Source organism: Canis lupus, chromosome 18, assembly GCF_048164855.1.
Source record: "Canis lupus baileyi chromosome 18, mCanLup2.hap1, whole genome shotgun sequence".
Taxonomy (NCBI): Eukaryota; Metazoa; Chordata; class Mammalia; order Carnivora; family Canidae; genus Canis; species Canis lupus.
This window is the reverse complement of record NC_132855.1, coordinates 26609527-26633176: the sequence shown is the minus strand read 5'-3', so window position 1 is coordinate 26633176 and position 23650 is coordinate 26609527. Positions and strand designations below refer to the sequence as shown.

Genomic DNA, 23650 nt, shown 5'->3' with positions numbered 1-23650 from the left:
ATATATATATGTGTATATATATATATTCAATTCAATTCAAATGTATTCAATTATATTGAATACAATTATATATATATATGTGTATATATATATATATATATATATATATATATATATATATTCTTCCTCTCTACCTGTTAGATATTAAAAAGGAAACTGGATATTATGTTTGGGGCCTAATTTCTAAATCTCAAAACTGGGCAAAATTTTAGATATTTGTCTTTGCACTCTGCTTAAGCAAAAAACATTAGTGTAACAAGATTAACTTTTTAAGAGAAAGGACTTCAGAAGGGCGAACTGAGAACACTTATTGTATTAGGAATTTCCTTCTGACCCTATCAATACCATTTACATACCATTAGAAATATCTGTTGGTTTGCTGAGAATGTTGAATTAAGTGATTACAATGGATGTACTCTCTGGGAGATTTAAAAATGTGGCTAACACAGTCTTATCTAATCCAAATAAAATTTACTGATTTGAAGAAGTATGTTGTTCTAGATTTACCACCATGGTCAGTTATTAGTCTGTAAAGCACACATCTCTTTATCTATTATACAGCTGAAGATGAAAATTTACTCAAGTAAAAAATTAGAAGTCATTAGAAAAAAAATTTTCTTTATATTCACTCTTTCCTTATGTATATACTTCATCTTTTCTCTTTCCTTTTGTTTACAAGTTAAGGATTTTTGCATGTGGTAGACTCTGTTTTATGAGATGAAATACACACTGTTCTTCAGTATATATTTAATGTAGCTGGGGATTTTGGAACCAGAGATTGTGCTAGAAATCTGTGTGTGTTTGATACATGATAAGCATTACATAGATATTTTTTGAGTAACTGTATAAATGAGTGAATAAATGAGTGAATGGTTTTCTGTCTAGTAAGTGGTCCCATTTCAGTATTAAGGATTAGAACAAATTTGGTTGATACAATCAAGCCCCAGGGACTTGACAGAAATCCTAGGCCATGCTTAGAAAATTTATAGGACCATAGCAGGCAGGTAATTCTTATACTTATGGTATAGAAATGCCCTCCCCAAAATTTACCTTTCAATTCCATATCAATAAGGTATTTTCATGATAGCTAAAGTGTTTGAAATGGAAATGTTTATTTAATAGCTGTAAATGTCAGAAATGTGTTTCCAGATTTTAAGCTGTTAAGATTTACCCTTTGACAGTATAGGTGTTCTCAATGTTTTAAATTTTATAACAAAATATAAATACTGTTGGATTTAAAATGACTATTTTTGTAACACAGCCTGAGCGAGAAATATCTTTAAGTCATCAAAATGCAGTCATGGAATTATGCGAAAAAATAGAACAATTTAAATAAAGATGGTATAATCATTCAGTATTTCTTATGTATCTCAAATATAATTGGATCATTATGTGGAAATACTATATTTATCCTTTTATAGAGATAGACTCTTTGATTTAGTTAAAAATTAAATCTAGAATGACTTAATAAGCTTGACTGTTTAGTTGCTTACATCTGAAACTTTTGTAATATACAATTAAAAAATGATGTCTCTGCAGAAACTCATTTCAGAAGTGAAAGTTCAGGTGGAAAACCAGGTAAAAGGAGTTTATTTTAATATTACTGCCATCTGTCCAGATGGGACCCGAAAACCAGGCACAGACGGATGTGGAAATGTGACAAGCAATGACGAAGTATGTGGGTGTACATTCTTCCCATTTAAAATAAACTAAGTTGTCTGGCATGTTTTCTCACAGAAAAATCAAACCATTCTGGAAAACTTTATTTACTACTGACTCCAACGATCTTATTTGCACCCTTCAAAGTGATTTTTATTGTCTTTTTCCAAAATTCCTACTTGTTTTAACTCCACTATTTTCTCAAACTCTCAAGTTAAATAAACACATATTATATTAAATACCTATTTAATAATAACTTTAAATGTAGGGGTGACAGCCACTATATGTCAGTAAAGCACATCTCTTCAAATAAGTAGTGTCTGCACTTAGGATGATAATACCTTTTTGGTTTCAAATCTGAAAAATTATCAGAATAAATTTGAAATTGAAGGTAATAAGGCACAGAAAAGAATGGGAGTGATGGAACAATTGATAAAGGCTAAGAACTCCAAAATCTTTCACTGTGTTATTGTCTCAATACACTCATAATAATCTAGGAAGAGGTGAAAGAATTTATTAAGAACAATAAAAAAAGAAGTGTCATTTAACTAGAAAGGGATAAAATGTGGAAAAACAAAGGGCCCAGATTATTGCAGTGTTAGGAAATAGGACCAGGGGAGATAGGGGTTCTCACAGTGTTGGCATAAAAGAAAGTAAGCACACAGAATTCCCTTTTAAAGTGAATTCTTATTAGATGCAGTGGTTTTCAGTGAGCCATTTATGTCTTGAGGCATCAATTGCCTCACTTTTAAGTGAACAGTTCAGACTAGAAGATTTCTAATCCCTCTTCTTTTCATCTTTAAAGTTCTGTGCCATATTTTTCCATCTTGGGAAGTTTAGAACCTGCAGGTAGTATAGTTGCTCCAACAAGCTATTTGAAATCAACTATTGCTAGTATCTAATTCTGCAGGTCTCTACATAATCATGGATTTTGCTCCAAAGATATTATATACCAGTTTATAAAATATTTATATTTGATTTTCCATTAAGTATAGATAAACTTTGTACTAGCAAAAGTTTCTGAGAAAGGGTTAGCCTCTTAGTAGTTCTTTCTTTCAAAATCAGTTTTGGCAGAATGGTTTTCCTTACTTCTTACTTTTTTTTTTTCCTTTTCCTTTGTCTATAATCCCTTTTCCCCCCTCACTTTCAACTAAGTAGTATAAACAGTTTGACTTTCAGAAAGAGTCATATGACCTCTTAATTATATAAACCCCAAGTTTTGCTCTATTAATTTTGGCAATGACCACATTATCCTACACATCTGTTAATCCTTAACATTCTTAAGGACAAAAAGCATTTCAAGCATAATACCAACTGCATTAATTTTACTATTATGAAATGGATTCTAATTTCTGATGCATATATGTAATATATAAGCCTAAATTTAGATCTTTCAGATCTTGTGTGTGTGTGCGTGTGTGTGCACGTGCATGTGTGTATTTGTGCTAGCCCTGTTGGTCAGAGTGGAGACACATACATGTGTATATCCATCCCAACAAAAAAGGCTACCACAAATTATTTTTAAGTTTTAATGGATCTCATTCTAACATGGAAAAAAACATACAATCATATTTGCAAAAGTACCTGAAGATCATAAGATAGGCTAACAAATACAAAGATACAGAGACACATTAAACCAATCATGTCCTACAAAAAGGAAAAAATGGAGAAAAAGGAAAAACTTGGCAGGATCTGTCATTTCACAAGGGAAATAAACTCCTGCCAACCCAGATCTTTAGTTGTGGGCTCACATCTCCACTGAGAAATATGTATTGAGAGAGTTCTAAGTCTTTTTTCCTTAAGTAACATCAGAGAAAGCCTCATGGTTTCCTTCATTGACACCATGTATAAACTAAAATTGAACCCTAAAACTTCACTTGGGCCTCCAGAAAATAGGAAAAAATTAAAAATTGTTCATCTGAGGGGTGCCTCTGTGGCTCAGTTGGTTAAGCATCTGTCTTCGGCTCAGGTCACAATCCCGGGGCCTGCTTCAGGCTCACTGCTCAGTGGGGAATCTGCTTCTCCCTCCCCCTGCTCTGCTCATATGCAGCCCCCCTTCCCTCTCAAATAGATAAATAAAATCTTTTTAAAAAAAATTGTTCATCTGAACATCTTATCTCATGGTTTTAAACCAGTACAGCAGTAGTCCTTTAGTTTATTTGATCTATCTCTTGTGCCAAATATTCAGTAACTCCACATTTTAAGGACTTAATTTTTAAAATAGTCATTCCCTCTCAAGTTTGCTAAGAAATCAGCAGAGGACATCAATTAATCATTGGAAGTAGAGTAGACATTTCAAATAGGCTTGAACCCATGTTCATTTAATGGTACAATATAGACAAGCAGCAGTCATTGCTTCCTTTAACTCTCTAGTTCATTAATTAGAAAATAAATGAAATTAAAAAGGGATGTTACATCTACCTATGAAAGAGTGCATGTATAATTTACAAGTATTAAAAATTTCTATAAGATGGTATGTTATTGATTTAAACTATCATTAACAGATATAAATAATGTGATGATAAAAATAATCAGGACATATAAATATATTTTCTTTCCCTCCCCCCATTTAGGTTCTTTTCAATGTAACAGTTACAATGAAAAAATGTGATGTCACAGGAGGAAAGAGCTATGCAATAATCAAACCTATTGGTTTCAATGAAACCACTAAAATTCACATACACAGAAACTGCAGCTGTCAGTGTGATGATGGGAGAGGATCTAAACGAAAGTGTGTAGATGAAATTTTTCTAGATGCCAAGTGTTTCCAGTGTAATGAGAATAAATGTCATTTTGATGAGGCTCAATTTCCTTCTGAGACTTGCAAATCACACAAGGATCAACCTGTTTGCAGTGGACGAGGAGTTTGTGTTTGTGGAAAATGTTTATGTCACAAAGTAAAGTTTGGAAAAGTGTATGGAAAATACTGTGAGAAGGATGATTTCTCTTGTCCATATCACCATGGAAATCTGTGTGCTGGTAAGTATAAATATATACATGTAATTTTTACTAGTTACTATTAAGCTAGCACATATGTTAAAGTATCTTTAAATCAAATTTTTATAATTACCAACCCTGAATCTGCATTTAATATTCAGAATTTCAAACTCTATGAAATTAGGGCATGGCAACAGATTTATCACACATGATTCTGCTATTTATATTTTAAATTATTTTGCACAGGAAATACTTCAAAATGAAAACTAAAAATTAAGTGTTATTCTCAAGTATGTCTTGATCTTGTAAAGATATATACCCAGAAAAAGAAATTACTGATGATATCTGGCAGGTTTTCTATAATCAGAGTATTCTTCTAGAAAGATCTGATTCATTCTCATAAGTGGTCACTCCCTCCAGCTTGCTCAAAGGATAGTGAGCCATGAAAACATAGTTTCCATTCATTGGAAAATTCTTAATGCATTATTATAGATGGGATTATAAATTTGTAATAATTTAAACCTTTCCAATTTATTTTTGGAACAATGCCAGCAACAGATTTGTCAAAGGATAGCATTCTCCATGAAAATGCTGGTTTCATAAGTAATCTAGAAGATTAGTACCAGAGGCCACATGCAGACTACATTTAAAAATGAAATAATTTAAAACAAAAATATCAAAAGTATTTTTTGGCTAATTTAGTTACTGCCACCTAGAGGTTAGAAAATCTGTGCAACATTTTAAATTTAATAGAAAATATTGTTTTTTAATGACTTAATTTTTCTGTGACAGTGTGCTAAATCCACTTATTGTCAAAGCACCCTTTTAATGTTTGCATTTTGGTAAGCAAATATTAAATTATTGATTAACTGAAATATTTCTTGTCATAACCATATGGAAAGTAACAAACCTATACAAAATTTCTATACAAATTTTCTTGTGTAAACTAGAAATTTGCCCTGTATCACATGCAATGGAGAACTGCCTTTTTATTATATACACAGAATATTTTATATGCCAAATATTTATTCTGCTGTACCTAGCATCATTGGTAGAATGGATTACAGGTGGAATTCTTATATCCCACAACTGTTAATCTGTCAAAGAAGTTTGAAATACATTGAGAATCCCAGTCTCTATTTATAGTTAAATATCAAAAACCAATGTACTAGCCCTTATATATGACTATACTACTGGCCCACAGGCAGTTGAAAATGTGCTTTGAATTATTTGTGTATAAATTATAAATGCAAACTGTAGGCTGACAAACATTTTCTTCACTAGTCTCCTTTGAGAATAAAAACACATGTTCACAGGTCAGCTGGCTAGGATTAGTCGTGCAGCCTACATATAGGGAACAGGGTCTGGCAGGCATTTGTTTGGCCTGGACCTCATTAGTTTTACATTAGCAGTTGAGTTGGTCCAACGGTAGATTCTGTGAAACAGTTACCATGTGATGTGCTTCTCAATATAAGGAAGGGAACGAGAGAGGGATGAGGCCAGGAAGCAAAAGAAGGAAGGAAGGAAAAGTCTGGCCAAATAAGCTTGAGAAATACCATGTAATCCTGTAATATATATTCCCTTTAGAAGATTTCTAATTCACATGAGCATATTAAATTTTGGATGCTTCCTGCAGTCTAAAATCCATTTAAGTACATGTAACCAGTGTTTCTCCTCAACTCATTTGTCTGCATGCATGACCCCAACCCCAACACACAAGTGTATGTTTGCATGCACCCACACACACATGTGCACGCACACGCATACACAATCCACCTTGCTTTCTCTCATTTACAACCTAATAACAGCTCACAGCATATTTTAGGACATGCCCTTCTAACCTGCTAAATAATGTCCTAAAGATGTGAAAGGATTAGTTCAACTTCTCCAGAGATCTCATCTTCAAAATGGCACTAGCAGAACTGAAGTACTAGAAGGGTTTGTTTGCCTCACAGACCAAAATTATCCCAGGCCCTTAGCAATAATGAGAGACCAAAAGAATAAATTATGGAAGCTATTAATCAAATACTCTTGTTCTTCAGATTTTAAAACAGGCAATTAACATTATTTCAGCCTTTGTAGCTTTTTTATATTTGTGTGTTTTTCATTTAAAACTGAATATAAAACTGAATGTACAGTGACCTTCAAGTGTCCAAGCAGCCACTGCGCATCAAGGCAGATGTCACAACTGTCCCCACAAAAGATTAGCATCAGGAGATTATTGACAACAGAACAGCTTTGAAAATAGACCCTCCTAAACACTAGCACTGTTCTTGTAAGACGAATAGAAAATGATGCTGTTTCCATTCACTTGACTGTTGATGTGTTTCCATGGATATGGGAGGGGAATTTATGTTTGGAAACACTACACACAGTCAGCAGCCCCAATAACTTAGGTCCTGGAGTGTCTGTTGCAGGGCATGGAGAGTGTGAAGCGGGCAGATGCCAGTGCTTCAGTGGCTGGGAAGGGGATCGGTGCCAGTGCCCGTCAGCATCAGCCCAGCACTGTGTCAATCCAAAGGGCCAAGTGTGTAGTGGAAGAGGTACATGTGTATGTGGCAGGTGTGAGTGCACCGATCCTGGGAGCATTGGCCGCTTCTGTGAACACTGCCCCACGTGTCACACAGCCTGCAGTGAAAACTGGTATGTTCTCCAACTCCAAACATACATAAAGCAGTCCTTCATTATAGCTATGTTCATCCTATTTTGCCTTCCTTAATCTTAGAAGTTGCTGGATCTTCTCAACCAAGTAAGTTGTTATCATCATGCTAAAAAAGAACTGAATGGAGAGTTTAGGAGTTAGAAAACTTACATTCCAACTTTTGGTCACTAGATAGCTGTAAAAGCATCAGAACTGATCTGGACATTCACTCCGTTAGCTTTTTAGAAATGGTCTTGTTGTTTTAAAGAGTACTGCTCAGTATTCATTGTTTTTTTTCCCCAGCTTTATTGAGATATAACTGATGTATAACCTTGTTTAATCAAGGCTTTAGGTGTACAGCATGAGGATTAAAAGCTGCCTACTCCCCAGCTTACTATCCATCAGCTCTTCGATCTGGGGTACATTGTTGAAATTTCTGTGCCTCAGTTTCTTGATATTGGAAATGACAATTATTAATAATATCTGCTATAGTTCTGTGACAGAATTAAGTTAGATAATTTAGGTCAAACAAACAAACAAAACCCCCAAACTTTGCATTGGTGCATAATAATCCTAGAATAAATGTTAGCTATTATTACTGGATTTTTCTTTTTTCAAGTTTTTGAAAAATTATTTTAAAAATAAAGAATGATAGCGGCTATGAAGCAACTCTGGAATAAGTGATGGATAAGTAAAAGGTGATATGTTAAATGAAGGTGACATTGTTGTTTGTGCCATGGTTGTTTTTCCCAGGAACAATTAGAGCATGTTCAAAGATCACTACTCTAAACATCACTGTGCCTTCTAATTTGTTTTATTCAAATTTTTTAAGACATTCACTTTCCCAGCTTGGTAGCTCAAGTAAAAAATTTTAAATTATACATAGTAATTTATGTAACTCTCTTGGAAATGCACTACTTAAACATAATGTTGGAGTTACTTCTAGTGAAACCAATTGAAATTTGAACTTTGTATTCATGGCTAAACCTTTCTAGTAGTATAACATTTATTCTCTAAAATATTTTTGCAAGTTTTATCTGTGATGAAAGTATCTTATGTTGGGATGACTGGGTGGCTCAGCGGTTGAGCGTCTGCCTTTGGCTCAGGGTGTGATCCCAGGGTCCTGGGATCGAGTCCCACATCGGCTTCCTGCAAGGAGCCTACTTCTCCCTCTGCATGTGTCTCTACCTCTCTCTTTTTCTGTGTCTCTCATGAATAAATAAATAAAATCTTTAAAACAAAAAAAGTGTGCATTTCCTGGATATTTTCTTCTCAATACATAAAATTCATTATTTTTATTTTATACATTATTAAAATATTTATAGTGGTTATATTTTGCCATGGTATTAAATTCAATGAGTATTATAAATAAATGTCATGGCTTTCTTTCCCAGTTTTACAAGACTCCTGTCCTAAAGCAGGACTGCTTTATTTTGATATTTTATTTCTTGCAGAAAATACTATGGACTACAACCATTACAAAGATTAAATGTTTCATTTCTGTTCCTCCTTACAGGAATTGTGTGCAATGCCTTCGCCCTCACAACCTGTCTCAAGCTATACTTGATCGTTGTAAAACCTCATGTGCTCTTATGGAACAGCATTATATGGAGCAAACATCAGGTAAACCAAAGCTTAATAAAGCACTGAAGAGTATCTGTAGAGAATCACATTCCCCCAAAGAGCCTATAATCAGTCATCCTAAAGGAAGGACTAACTGCTTCAGTGTTCTCAGTCTTCCAGAGATGGTACTCTATAAAAAGCCGCTGAGTATATTTGCTATGTTTTGGCTGAATTGTTACTTCTTCCATCTCAATTATCCAGCTCAATTCTCGTGCTGTGCCCCCCCTGTGGAAGTACACCAAGAAGATTTTCTACAGAGGCCTCAGTGAGCCAGAATGGAAATTTCCTATGTTGAATCCATTTCACCCTTATGGATAAACTATGGAACCGTAATTATCTTTCATAACCCAAACTTGCTTCCAGTTACAAAGTTCCTCATATAAAACCAAAATTTACTTTTATGTTTCAGGTGAAGCCAAAAATTCTAAGTAGCAATGATCTGCTTTTGAAAAATGTGTAACTTAAAAAGGCCATTCTTTTTTGGTATTTTTCATTCTGATATAATTTAGGGGTGAATGATTATAAAAGCAGCATAAATGGTAAGGGCATGAAACTTTTAATTTGAAGACGTTGGCTTAATCCATTTCCCTTGACATTAATGGATAAGAAATATCAGATCTCTTACAAAATTTCCCAGGGTCTCAGTTTCCTCATCTGTAATGGAGATAATAATACCAACCTTAAGGAATTGTAGGAGATTAACCAGTGAACATGAAAGAAAGATGTGAATTAAAGGAAAAAGCAAATGAGAAAAACATGTGAAAGCTGTGTTCAGACCATTTTAAGACAAAAATTCATTAGAAGCCAAAAGCCAGTACCCTACTTTGCTCAGGTGTTAAGGTGGTAAAGTATATATGAATTGGAAATTAAGCTTGAAGTTATGTCTTCTTTGAAAACATTTCTACTGCTACTATTACTTCTAGTCTCTCCTCCGACCTGTAAAGATAATTCCAGCTCTCACACTGCACAGAAGAATAAACTTTCTCCAGTTTTGTTTCCTTCTTCCATTGCATACACACTGATCTTAGCCCGTAACAAATTTGGCTTTGCAAAAAGCCCATGTGCTGCCAGCTGGGGCTGCAGCAATCACTCCAGAAAGCCAAGTGCCTTTTCTAATAAATACAGCCCTTACTGTCAACATGTCATTTATTATGTTAAGTAAACAAACCTACTCTGACCTAAGTGTGGTTTCATAAAGTATTCCCTTAAAGCTCCTTAGGAAAAGCCCTTGCTTGACCTAATCTAAGATGGGAGTCATGGCAGAGGCTAAATGTTTGGCTATGCAAAATGACATTTAAAATTCATGCAGAGTTGAGCCTGAAAATGTTCTCTATCCTAACCCATTAGAAATATTTGTAAAATTTATCGGAAGCTAGGGGGCTCCCCTCCCCTTCACAACTATGGTAGAAAGAGCAGGAAAGAGCATTTGTTAGCCACCTCTATTATCTGTCCACTCAATCACACTTAAAGGGTGAAGTTCTGGTCTTCTGGCTAAGCTCCTCCTAGGCAAGAAGCCAGTAAGTGGGATCAAACCACGTGTCCCCTTTAAGGATCGGCTTTAGCTGACTGACTAGTTCTAAGTCAGCCAAGAGAAATGACAGTCTGTCAGGATGAAAGGCATGCTTGTCACACACCTGAAGGTCACTGTGGAAGACTCTAAGGGCACCACCTTTAAAAAGAGCATTTTGGATTCTCTCTGTGAGACCAATAACAACGGGAGACTTGCACTTGCATTTGGTGTTTCTATTTCAATTAGTAGTCCTTCGGACTTCCTTTAGCCTTTCTTTCAAGGAACCTTATCACTGACCAAGGAAAACTGGGCCCTAAGTGTTCCTTCCCACTTGGAGAGGAGCCCTTGCCTCATTTCTGCGTTTTGGGTTATTCAGAAGCATACTTGGTCCTCCCTGGGAATTCAGACACAAATTACCTATGTAATCTTCTAAACTTTGGCAGGTCCCCTCCCAAAAGACTGTCTCAGGGAGACCTTCAGACATTTAGGTAAAGTCCCCAAAGTCTGGAGAATGGGCAGAAAACACATGCCTCTTTAAGCCAGGAGGCAATTTTGTGAATCTGGGGCAGCTGGTGAATTCTGTGGAATACTGGCATATTGTGCAATGTTCCTCTTAGATTAGGGTAATACTTCTGGCATCCATAGAGCCTGTAGAGTTTCCAACTAGAGTTTGCCAAAGGTCTAGTGCTAAAACAGAAAACCTAGTATGCTCCTCCTTTTAATGCAGCATTTCCTTTTCCAGCTAGTAATTATTTGTTCTTGAAAAAAAAAAATACACAGTGGAGTTTTTAGAAGCAAAAAATGACAGATTTGGTTAAAAGACAAATAAAAACTAAATTAATAAAAATTGAGGAAAGAGATTTGCATATTGTCCCAAGAGGCTACATGTAATAATAATGGAAATTTACACTACAGTTTCAAAGGAAATATTTACTCATCTATAAAAGTGATACTGATTTTAGCTTCTGCAGTTGTTTACTTTATTTTCCATTACTGATGTGCAACGAATGAAGACCAAGCATAACAAGAGAAACATGTGCTAATACATAGAGTTGTTAAATAATTTCTGAATCCTGTTTTCCACTTAGTGATCAACAATGCTCACCACAAAAACTGCCCCTCTCTGCCACAGATAAAATTGTATTTGTTTAAGGAATTTGGACACATTCCAGTTAGTACAATTAAAGAATCAAGCTGCAAAGAAATAATATTTTTGAATAATTGTGGCTATTATCCAAAAGTTTTCTTTTGGAAATATTTTAATAATAAATGTGTAATAAAGTGACAGTTTACTTTTTGAATCAATACTAATGACATTCTTCTGTCTTGAAAATATAGATTTGCAAATATCTCTGGTTCTATTAATTGAGATGGAGAACATTGTTTGCTTGTTTGAATCCTTTGATTTACTCATTCCAGTTTTTAATCCATTATTTATTTGCTTTATTACAGAATGTTTCTCTAGCCCAAGCTATTTAAGAATATTTTTCATCATCTTCATAGTTACATTCTTGATTGGGTTGCTTAAAGTCCTTATCATTAGGCAGGTGATACTACAATGGAATAGTAATAAAATTAAGTCCTCGGCGGATTACAGGGTGTCAGCCTCAAAAAAGGTCAGTGAATTTTAAAAAAGCAATTACGATCAGTATGTCATTGTCTACTTCCAATATTTAGACTGTTAATTAATAATATTTTTTCTCCATCAAGGACAAGTTGATTCTGCAAAGCGTTTGCACAAGAGCAGTAACCTACCGACGTGAGAAACCTGAAGAAATAAAAATGGATATCAGCAAGTTAAATGCTCATGAAACTTTCAGGTGCAACTTCTAAAAAGATAAAAAGTATTTTATGGAAAACTGGATTTTTAATAATTGCTCCTAAAAATTTTAATTTTATAAGTCACAGGAGGAGACAAACTGTTCTAGATCATGCTGGTTGCTGGTTGTCCACTTGAATGAAGACTGACAAGCATCCTTATCATCATGTGACTCACTTTGCTGCTGAATTTTTCAGAGAAAAATGTGTCTTACTACTGTTTGAGACTAGTGTCATTGTAGCACTTTACTGTAATATATAACTTATTTAGATCAGCATAGAATGTAGATCATCTGAAGAGCACTGATTACACTTTACAGGTACCTGCCTTCCTACGCTTCCCAGAGACAATGCTGTGTCACTACAAGGGTACAGTAATCCCCACACCACACATGTGAATGAAAAAATAAAAGGCAGTTATACTGCTGTTGCCAAACACTTCAACAACTGGCAGTGAATAGATAAAAACATCTAGATGAATAAATGGTTAGTGTTTCACTTATTCAAGAGGTTAGTAGATAAAACCTTAATTTTAAGGGATATTGCTTCTGAAACTGTGTAGTGTTATGCATGTGTTTATGTTTTCTGCTTCTTACAGATACTAATTCCAACATTCTCTCTTTGCCTTTATATTTTTTTCTTTCTTACAGGATAAGTTTATATATGTCACAGATGACTGGATTAAATAAGTGCTAAGTTACTACTGCCATAAAACCCTAGTAATACAATGTCACTTTATTAGAATACTGATTTTAAAAGCTGAATGTTTAATAAGGGACACTGTAAAGTAACATCAAAACCTGAACAGCTTCATTGTGTGCAGATGTGGAGTCTTACTGATCTTACCTGAAAAACTGGATGCTTCACCATTTCATTTGTCTAATCATCAGGTTGAAGATCACAAGGTGTTTCGAAACTCTGCCTCAAGCAAAGTGCCACATTTTTTAGTGAGTTCTCTCAGATATATACTCCAAGTAGATACTAGCATTTTTCAAATTAAAAGCTATATTAAGCGATACTATTTTCACTCTTCAGTGCAGCCTAAGGAATGCTTTCCCTGAATCACCTCAACCATACTCACCAAAATTTTAAACATATACAATTGGAGGAGGATAGACAATATCTTAGAAATAAGCTAATTCAGCCTTTTAGTTAGTCAGGGAACCGAGGCTCAGAAAATTTAAATGGTATCTTAAAAAACACCCAAATGATTAAGTGGCAGCATTTGAAGAGAACTTCTATCTTTTTATTGCCAGGCTAGTGTTCATTGTACAACATTGTACAATATCATGCTACCTCTTGAATCTTTAAAATCTTTGATTGGAAGTATTTTTAAATGTGATTCATTGAAGTCTTGAGTATTTGGGCATGAGAAAATTTCAAAATAAAGCAAAAAAGAGTAACTCAAACTGAATTCCATGACTGGCTTCCAGTCTTACCTGATAGCTTCTAAGAGAATGCAGCATGGCCTAACTACAGGGAAATCTATTCACACCACAAGCCTGTGAGTTGTGCAGTGCTCAGCCTGAGAGCTTGAATCAGAGGCCATGAGTGTTTATCTTCCACAATGGAAACTTATTCACAATTACCATATCCCTACAGACATATTCAGTCTGATTTTATTGGCTAGAAGTCCAATAGTCCTTTGTGTAGTACAGAGCTTTGCCTATGAAAACAAAGGAATTTGTTTAAAATGTTTTATAATTAACTTCCCAAATCTGCTGTCTTCAGCACTTGAAGAAATGCCAGATACTTGCATTTTAACCCCACCCCATATTTTACCCCAAAGAGGATTTAAAAGCATATAATAAGTTGTTCTGGAGCAAACAAGCACAGCAGCTCCAATAACTGTCCCCTATAGCCAAGCAATTATGATGCTAAGTTGAACTAATGAGATTGGGGACATTGACATAATTCAGTACTGTGACTCACTTGTGTAAGATACCTTTGAACACCAGGGATAATGTAAAAATCATATTTTGTGGGGTGCCTGTCACACACAGTACCCATTTTAAAAAGAAAATTATGGATACCTAATAGCTCTCCAAAAGGAAAAAGTGGAAATCATCCATTCATTAAAATATTTAAAAAATGAACATTATAATATTCGTAAACTAATCTCCATGTGGAATGAATTATCCAAAGGAGCATAATAAAATGAAACCTTAAAAATCAAGGGTTTATATTTTTATACTTTCACTAGTTTGCACTAATATAATGGACCAAGGCTGTTATAGGAAAAGACAAACTTCCTGATAAGCAGTTCAATGCTTGATGATGATTGTAGTTATGCTTGTGATATCTTGTGCTTTCTTTTTTTACTTAAAGACCTAATTCTTAGAGTCTAGAGCTTATATTTTACTTGAATAATGGATATTTTCCTGCAAAATGGCTTATAAGAAGAGAATTAATATTTGACTAGTAAGAATTAACAGGTAAGGGAAAACAGGGTATTCTTATTCTTAGATTAAATAATTTATGTAAATAGAGCCTATTTTCAACTAATATGACCATAGGAGCCTCCTGAGATTCATGATATTAAATAAGTAATGAAATTTTAAATAGTTAACAAAGAACTTGAACAACACTTTTGGTACGATAGCATTTTTGTGCCGTAAAGTATGTAAAGATTTAGAAATGTGCCATATATACACTACGATATAAATATATGCATTTTATTTCTCTGGGGACATCTTTACACCACAGGATTTATAAACATTTCATATCTTTTTTTAAAAACATTAATATGTATGAAGTCATAGACATTCTCTGCAAGCCTCAAAAATTTACTAAAAATCTGATTATGTACTGAGTGTTCGATATAGCTTTGGTTTATAAGGATAAAAAAAAAAATCTAAGGTTAACAGAATAGATTTCTTTGGAGGCAAATTTTTCAATCCGAAATTATAATTAATGGATGCATCAAGTACACTTTATAATAGGTAACATAAATTTTTTAAATATATATTTAATCCCATTAAAGATATTCTTATGTATGACAACAGGCATCCATGAGACACTGAAATATGATTATGATGAACTATGAAAATATTTCTCCGTAGAATTATATTCCTCTGGTACATGGTATAGTAAATTGTACTTAATGACTTGTCCTTCTTTTCCTTACTCCTAGTTTTCATACTCACTTTTCCTAAGAGATTGCCCTAAAACTCTAAGCCCAATAAGGCTAATTGTGAAAAATAACTCAATATAATGGTTTAATGAAGTTCTTCATTTCCAAACATCTCTTAATGATTTCAAAATTCAGCATGCAACCGAACCAAGACATACCCATTAAAAACTAAGAATTTATAATTTTCACAATCATTTGAGCTTCTTTCAGATCTAAAGGATTTAAGATCTGTATCTTTAATAACAGTATTGAGTGAAATATAGTTACTTGGGAATTCAATTATATGCATATTGTAATCTGTTTTATATATTCAATATTTAATTTACAACTATTCTTATTTATATTGACCTTAAGAATTCCATTTAATGCAATGCAAACTGAGATATATTTTCAGAAAAAATAGAACAAGCATTCTTTTAGATAATTTCCTTTTTCTTTTATAGTTACTCTGTGGCAAATTTATTATAGGTAACTGATTATACATACTCATATTTCATGGATTCTAAGACATCTACTTTTCAATTTCACATCTCTAAAATTATGGTGTATCTTGCAATCATTGGCATCTTAGATGCAGTGTTTGAAGTTGTACTTGAATAAATATTACACTAATTCATCTTTAAATGTTCATGAGAATAGGGACATTCCTTTTCTTATAAATATTTGAGAACCTATTTATGATCATGTGTGAAGTCAATTTTCAGTACAACTGAATTACACACAACTCATCAAGGAGCCTGTCTGATTATGAGCTCAGATCTCGCAGACCTTTAGGTTATAAAAGCTCTTTCATCTTCCTCTGTATACTTTACGCTAGTGGCTATGATTTCAGCAAACCTAACTTAACTGACAAGAATGAGTGGGTTTCTCCCAATTTTGCAAACAAATTTTTAATCTTTTTATTCCTTTTTAAAACATACTTTCGTATGATCATCTCACTTTTAAACAGAATTAACTGGAAAAATATATGAAACCATCATAATTAGATTTTGTAGCATCTTGTATGTCTTATGTCAATGACAGAAGAAAAATATAATACAACCAATTAGTACTGTAGGAAAAAACTTTCCCTTCAAGTCCTCTCTGTTTTTTGTTCGTCTTTCTCATTTCTGCCCTTTTGTTTGATTTTTATTTTGGCTTTAATAAATTTACTTTCAATGCCATGTAATGATTGTCATAAAACTGCATATTTAACTTATTTGAGTTATATGAAACAATTGTTCAGCTATCTGGGCAGCTGTTAATGAAATACCTGAGAGTAATAACACTACTTTTTTTTTTATCTACCTGGCATACTTTCCTGCATAAAATCTATCATTGTAAGCTAACTCTATTAATCAGATTTCCAACCTCTGTGACCTATTTGTTAAAAGTATTTAATCCAATAATATTAAAAAAAAAACTGCAGTTATCAAGGATGGAAAAATGTGTGATTTTTGTAAAGAACATTTACTGACTTTACACCTTACCACAGATAAATGTGATTTTGATAAGAACTCCCCACAATGATAAAATTTATAGTACATAAATTTTATTAAGAATATTGAATATGAAATATTTTAATTCTAAATTATAAGAAAATATAAATTTGCACATAATATAGAAATTCATTCTGTGTGTATTTAACATAACTTTAAAACTATTTTACATTTACCAGCTACTTCATTAAAGGTTTTTATTAAGCATTTGAAAAAATAATTTAGAAATATTTTTAAATTATCAGGAATATAACGTTCTTTGTTTCATTTAACAAGTTGAGCCTTTGTAAAAAATTAATATAGAATGTATTTTTAAATTAAAATATTTGAATATAAAATAACTTTTATGAAAGAAACGAATTCTCAATAAACAAGTTTCTTATTATTTCTGGCTTTGAACTATACATAGCTAAACTGCCTTAAGTGACACAGAAAATTGGGGGGTAATTTCAGAAAATATACTATGAACCTGTTCATGTAATTCTGATTGACTACTAACTTCTGTTTTATGTATTTATTAAAGAGCTGACACTGTAGTTTGTTGTGAGATGTTTATTTTTCTAACAGAGCTTATAACAGTTATGACAAGGCATTTAATTAATGCATCATTCTGTTTAAAAGTAGGTATTAATTAATATGAAATTTTATGTTTTAAAATAAAAACGTAAAGATCTAAGAATGCACAGAATGCTTCTTTGTTTACCATTGTGTGTTACATGACCCTCAGAGCTGCCAGACAATACCACATTTTCATACAAGGAAATGTAATAATATCCATACATTGTCATTGGTAGAGGACAATACATAATTTCAAAAAGCTACTACTTTTTCCTAGAAAGTTGCAGAGCCAATGATAAAGATATGAGGCCATCCAAATTTCCCTCTTCCCTTTTAATAGCTGCCCAAAAGTGGAAACAGAAAGAATATCCAAATTATAGAGAACTGAAAAATTAGTTAAAAGATAATCAGGCATTTTTTACTAGCCAGAGATTTCTACCATCACCTTGATACAAATGTTAACATGTTCATAAACTTCAATTGCCCATTCTTGAGAGCCATATTTAAACATCTGAAATTTATGGAATACTCTTGTGTTGTGATTTTTCTGTTTAACTGGAGCAAGAGTAAAGCAGATGAGGGGACAAGTTAAAAGTTAAATAAGACATGTGGACACATTGCCTGTCATAAAGGAATTTTAATAGTTTGAAAGAAAACGTATGCAGAGAACATCTATAAGTAAAACAGTTGCAGTGGGAAGATCAGATGGAACCTATAAGGAAGTCTCACAAAGACCTTATTTTTGAGAATTCATCCCAGTTGGGTTTGGGCTATGTTCTTTTAAGCTCAGAATCATGATTTTGTTATGAGTGCTGTTTGGCTCCATTTTTCCCTTCACCTTCAGTAACAGGACCTGTGTGTCAGTAGAGAACATAGCTAAGACTTAACTACCCAAACTCCTTTGCAGGAAATGTGATTAGAGGACTAAGTGTTGCCAGTGAAATGAGAGAAGAGGGAGTATGGATCTCACTTCCTCTTTCTTTCTTTTTATTGACTGGAACAACTGGAGCAGCTGTCCTAGCCAAGGAAGCCCTGTGCTGAAATTGTCAGAGCTTCCCCTTCAGACATCAGCTGCTTAGCTCTAAGACTGATACCTGGTAGAGAAACAATCCTTTTAGCTAAACCACTGCATTTGATGTTATAGCAGATAAACTGTAACTAACAATGTATTCTTTATATAATTGTCTCACTGAATCTTCAGCAATGCTAATTATCATTTCCCTTGATTTTTCAAATAAGAAAAACAAGGCAGATAAGTGTTAAAGGGCCTCATATAAATACACACAGCCAGCAAGTTGCCAAGGCAGAATTCATACCCAGATTTGTTTTTCTCTCCATAAATGACTGATTATATGTTTTGTGAGGTTAGATTTTTACTAGTTTAACTAGTTTTGCTACTCAAACTATGTCCCCATGCCCTCCCCCCAAATGTGTCATAAATTAAGTTCAAGAGTTGATGTATGTAAAAAAATAAATAAATAATAAAAAAAATTAAAAAATAAAAAAAAGTTGATGTATGTGTAAAATTACTACACAGGAAGGAGTGAATAAAACTAAAAAATGAAAAACAATTGCTAATGCACTCACGTGTTGGAGTTATACCAACAGCAGGTCCACAGAGAGCATTTGGCCTGGCATTTGAAGGAAAGGTGAGTGTGAACATGTAGAAAGGTGATGTCAGGGAGAATTAAGGGAATGGTAAAGCAGACAAAAGTGGGAATTCCATGCAAGAACAATGAAATCTTGTTGAGATACGTTATTGGATAATGAAAGGCAATAACCTACAGATCCAAAGTTATAGAGAATTTGATTCCCAGGGTTAGAAGTTTGAATTTTGGCTACTAGGAAAATAGTAAGTCCTGAAGTTTTTACATAGAAGAGTGGTATTATTGGAATTATATAATTTGGCATATGCTCACAAAATATAAATAAAAATTTTACATTAAACATTAATTTCACACCCTCTAATACTAAATGTCATTTTTTTTTATTTAAGATTTTATTTATTCATGGGAGACAGAGAGAGGCAAAGACATAGGCAGAGGGAAAAGCAGGCTCCCTGCAGTGAGCCTGTTGTGGGATTTGATCCCAGGACCCCAGGATTATGACCTAAGCCAAAGGCAGACATTCAACCACTGAGCCACCCAGATGCCCCAATATCAATACTTTTAAATTCTACTAAGGTTGAATCACTATGTTGTACACCTGAAACTAATGTAACATGTCAACTATACTCAATTAAAATTTTCTTTTTAAAATATTATTAAATATTTAATACTATTAAATACTTTTTATACCAAATTTTAATACTACTTCTTATTAATGTAAAAAAATGGAAGTATACAAAAGCAGACAAAAATTCAAAATGCAACTTTCTAATATCAATCACTTTCATATCTAAGCATACTGTCATTTTTCTATGTACTCTACCACTTTTATTGTACAAATAATGTAAACCTTCAAAAATACCTAGGCACTACAATGCAAATAAACACTACGCCAATCTGACCACCCAGTATTGACCAATGACATACATTTTCTAGAGATTTGTATCTGCTTGTATCTAAGATAGAAATATGCTATGAATAGTCTATTATAAAGTATTTTTTATTCAAGAACATTTCAAAATTTTTGTCAAGATTTAAACTACCTTTAATAGGTGTATATTATCCCATCCATGAATGTGCTACTATCTCTTATATTCACTGAGTAAAGACTGAGCAAGATATAGATTATAATCTATAAATCCATAGTTTTCAAAGGGTAGTCCCCAGACCCGCAGCATTAATGTCACAAGAAAACTTAACTAGAAATGCAGATTTTTGGTTTCTAACCCAAATCTGAATCAGAAACTCTGTAAATGGGGCCCAATGATCTGTGTTTTAACATACTCTCTTAAGTAGTTCCGTTGCATGCCAAAGTTTGAGAACCATTTCCATAAACAGTGAAAACTAGAATCAACTAGAATCATAACCCATAGCTTATGGTTACTGGTATACCTGATACTCAATACTCACTACAGGTGAGCTGATACTCAATATCGTTACGGTATACTTGATACTCAATACTCACTGCAGGTGAGCTGATAATGTTCAGTTTTCTCTGAGCCCGTGAGACATGTCCTGAAAAAAAGACTATACTCGAAATTTGCTTGTCATTTTTTTATAGTTAAAATCAAAGTAATAATATGATTGTCTGACCTGTTATTTTAATAAATAAGGTGACTTCAATTACTTTTTATAGCAAGCCTAACATCTCCAGTGTACATAGAGGCCTACATTAAATATTTTTATTATCTATAGCCAGTTCCCATTTTTCTATCACTGAAATCCCCTCTGTTCTTCCCAAAAGCTAAATGCATTTACATTTGTGTGCATGCATGAAACAGTGGAGGATCTCAACCACTACCTTAATTAACAGGGAAATTCCTAACATGGCCTATGGAATTCCATCTTGGTCAGAGGACTAAATCTTCTCTTCATACTCCCATCCTCACCAAAGTATACAATTTCTCTCCTTCCTCTCTGTTTAGTAACATGAGTGTCCAGGTCTATTTGTTTTCTTTAGGGCATACAAAGTGGATAGCCACATCAAAGATGCCTGGGCACAGCAGCCTTTCCATTCCACTCCCTGGGCACTCCAGTAGAAAATCCTTATGGTCCCTCTTACTTTGAGGATCACTTTTGTTTATTCTTCTTCCCTCAGGTCTAATTCATCTCTTTCTCCCTTGCCCCAGATCCAATTTTATCTCATCTTGGAAAAAAAAAAAAAAGTAGATCTATAAACAGATATGTACCCACATTCGTCTCTAATCCACTAAATTTTGCACTAATTTTGGTATTATTTCTGCTTTTGTGTGAGCTTGTAAAAAGGAAAATAACACTTATATTGCCAAGGAATAGCAAAAGGGAAAGAAATATATAAATATGTATATGTAACAGACAGACTCAAAGAATAAAAAATGGTACTGAGAACTGGTTCTGGGAGTCAGGATCCCTTGGGGCATGGAGGAAACAAAGAGAGGATACAAGTGGTAGAGAAAAAAAGATTGTTTTAAAAATTTTTGGAAAAATCCCTGCTGTGAGTCTCTATTTCACCTCTCTACAGGGATAGGGTGAAAGATATTCCTTCTAACCACCAGCCTAGTGGGGCTTCCAGGGACCCAGTAGAAGCTTTGAAATGTATTCCTACATCTGGAAGACAGAGAAGTCTGATGACTTGGGCATGCCTGAAAAGAGGCTTCGTTGTAACACAGATTGGTGCTGATAACTTATAAGGTTATATAGTGAGCCCCATTTCTTCCTAGGTAAAGAAGATGAATGACTAGTACTATGTATGTCTACCCTAATTGTAACTAATTCTATTCTTATTTTACAAGGTAGAGCATAATTTGAAACAGAAATAAGCACCATTTTTCCCCTTTCAAATAGCAAAACAATGTCAGATTCTTCTCAAGAATGATTTTGGATATAATTTAACAACTTCCTCTCTCCTGACTGGAGAATCTGAAAACAACAAATAATGTTGAAAATGTTTCCAAAAATTCTGCTTATTATGTTTTTTAAAAGTATTTAGAAGGGTCCAAGATGGCAGCATAGAAAGATCCTGAACTCACCTCCTCCCACAGACAAATCTACAGCTGTAAACGGATCAATTCTCTCAGAAAAAGATCAGAAAACTAAATGAACTACTCTGTACAAAAAATAACAAGAGGATCACATTAAGAGGGGTAGGAGAAGCAAACACACACGGTCTCATACACACACACAAAAAAACCCTACACCAGTGCAGGGATACACAATAATAAGAGATCTCACCAAAGGCACTTCTCTCAGAGAAGCAAGGGGTTAGTGCCCCATATTAGGAACCCCTACTCCTGGGATCTACACCAGAGAGCCCCCAGAATATCTGGCTTAGAAATCCAACAGGACAGATATCTGAAATCCCAAAGTGCTTTAAGAAACTGAATTCTCCCTCTTGGATGGCTCACATTCAGTTTTGCTCACCTTGAAACCCAGTCAAAAAAGAAGGATCATCACCTATACAAGGCCACTACTTCAAGACTGAGAGAGGTAGCTGTTTTGCCTAATACACAGAAATAAACACAGAGAACCAAGCAAAATGAGTAAATGAAGAAATATGTCTCAAATCAAAGAATAAGGTAAAACCTCAGAAAAGGACCTTCATGATACAGAGGTGAATAACACACCTGATAAATAATTCAAAGTAGTAGTCATAAAGATGCTTACTGAACTCAGGAGAAGAATGGATGGACAGAGAACATCAATAAAGAGATAGAAAACATAAATACTATATAGAAGTCACAAAGCTGAAGAATACAATAACTGAACCAAAACATATACAAGAGAGAATCAATAGACTGGATGAAGTAAAAAAAAAAAAAAAAAAAAAAAAAAAAGGATCAATGAGCTAAAAGATAAAGTATTGGAATTCACCCATATAAAGCAGAAAACAAAAAGATTTTAAATAGCTCTTTCCTTTTTTAAAATATAATTTTTTTCTTTTTTAAAATATAATTAAAGAAATTTCTAGAACATCAAGTGGAATAACATTCACATTACTGGGGTCCCAGAAGGAGAAGACAGAGAGAAGAGGGGAGAAAACTTACTTGAAGAAATAATGGCTGAAACCTTCCCCAACCTAGTGAAAAAACAAAGATCCAAATCCAGGAAGTCCACAGAGTTTTAAATAAGATAAACCCAAAGACAGACACATCAAGACACATTATAATTAAAATGTCAAAAATTATGTTCATCTATTTTGTTTCTTCAATTCCATACATGAGTGAAATCATATGATATTTGTCTTTCTCTTGAGTTAGGGACAAATGGGGTTAGGCAGGGAAAGATAAAGGAAAGGCCCAGAGCCAGGCTCCCACAGATTGCTGGGCTCCCGTAAATCCCAAGGGCACAGAGACACAGCAGAGATAAGGTAAAAAAACTGAGATAAGAAAGTAAATATGGCCCTCTGACTCCAAAATACTAGGGAGTATCTTCCTTTGGCAGCTATCAAGTAATCACTGAGACTCAAAACAGTCATGTCATTCACTCAAGAAATCTCAAATCCATCAACTCTCCTGTCAGGTTTTCTATGAAAGGCCAGCCAAAGAAGCTCTCTGTGGCAAACCTGTCAGGACCCCTCTCACTTCTAGAGCTTTCTCTATATCTTTGCTTAATAGATTTCTATTACTTTACCCACTCTCCTTTGTCCACAAGATTCATTCTTCAACTCAGTGAGACAAGAACCTAGCTCTCCTGCTTCACTCTGACTGG

General features: G+C 34.0%; 1 protein-coding gene and 1 long non-coding RNA gene across 8 annotated transcripts in view; one reads left to right on the top strand and one right to left on the bottom strand.

Moving 5' to 3' along the window:
- The window catches only part of ITGB8 (integrin subunit beta 8), a 99390-nt gene extending 82055 nt beyond the window's left edge, over positions 1 to 17335 (top strand). For 5 of the 6 annotated variants that reach the window (XM_072783835.1, XM_072783834.1, XM_072783832.1 and 2 more), the window contains 7 exons: positions 1540 to 1674; positions 4233 to 4638; positions 7014 to 7239; positions 8754 to 8860; positions 11823 to 11986; positions 12081 to 12190; positions 12279 to 17335. In XM_072783835.1, the coding sequence (XP_072639936.1) occupies positions 1540 to 1674; positions 4233 to 4638; positions 7014 to 7239; positions 8754 to 8860; positions 11823 to 11986; positions 12081 to 12190; positions 12279 to 12327 (1197 nt within the window). In that variant the 3' untranslated portion in view covers positions 12328 to 17335. Of the gene's footprint in view, positions 1 to 1539; positions 1675 to 4232; positions 4639 to 7013; positions 7240 to 8753; positions 8861 to 11822; positions 11987 to 12080 lie in introns of all 6 variants that reach the window. The other variant, XM_072783833.1, reaches the window with a different exon arrangement.
- Positions 1 to 23650, bottom strand: part of LOC140608891 (uncharacterized) — a 238667-nt gene that overhangs the window by 33945 nt on the left and 181072 nt on the right. The gene's annotated exons all lie outside the window — the stretch shown is intronic.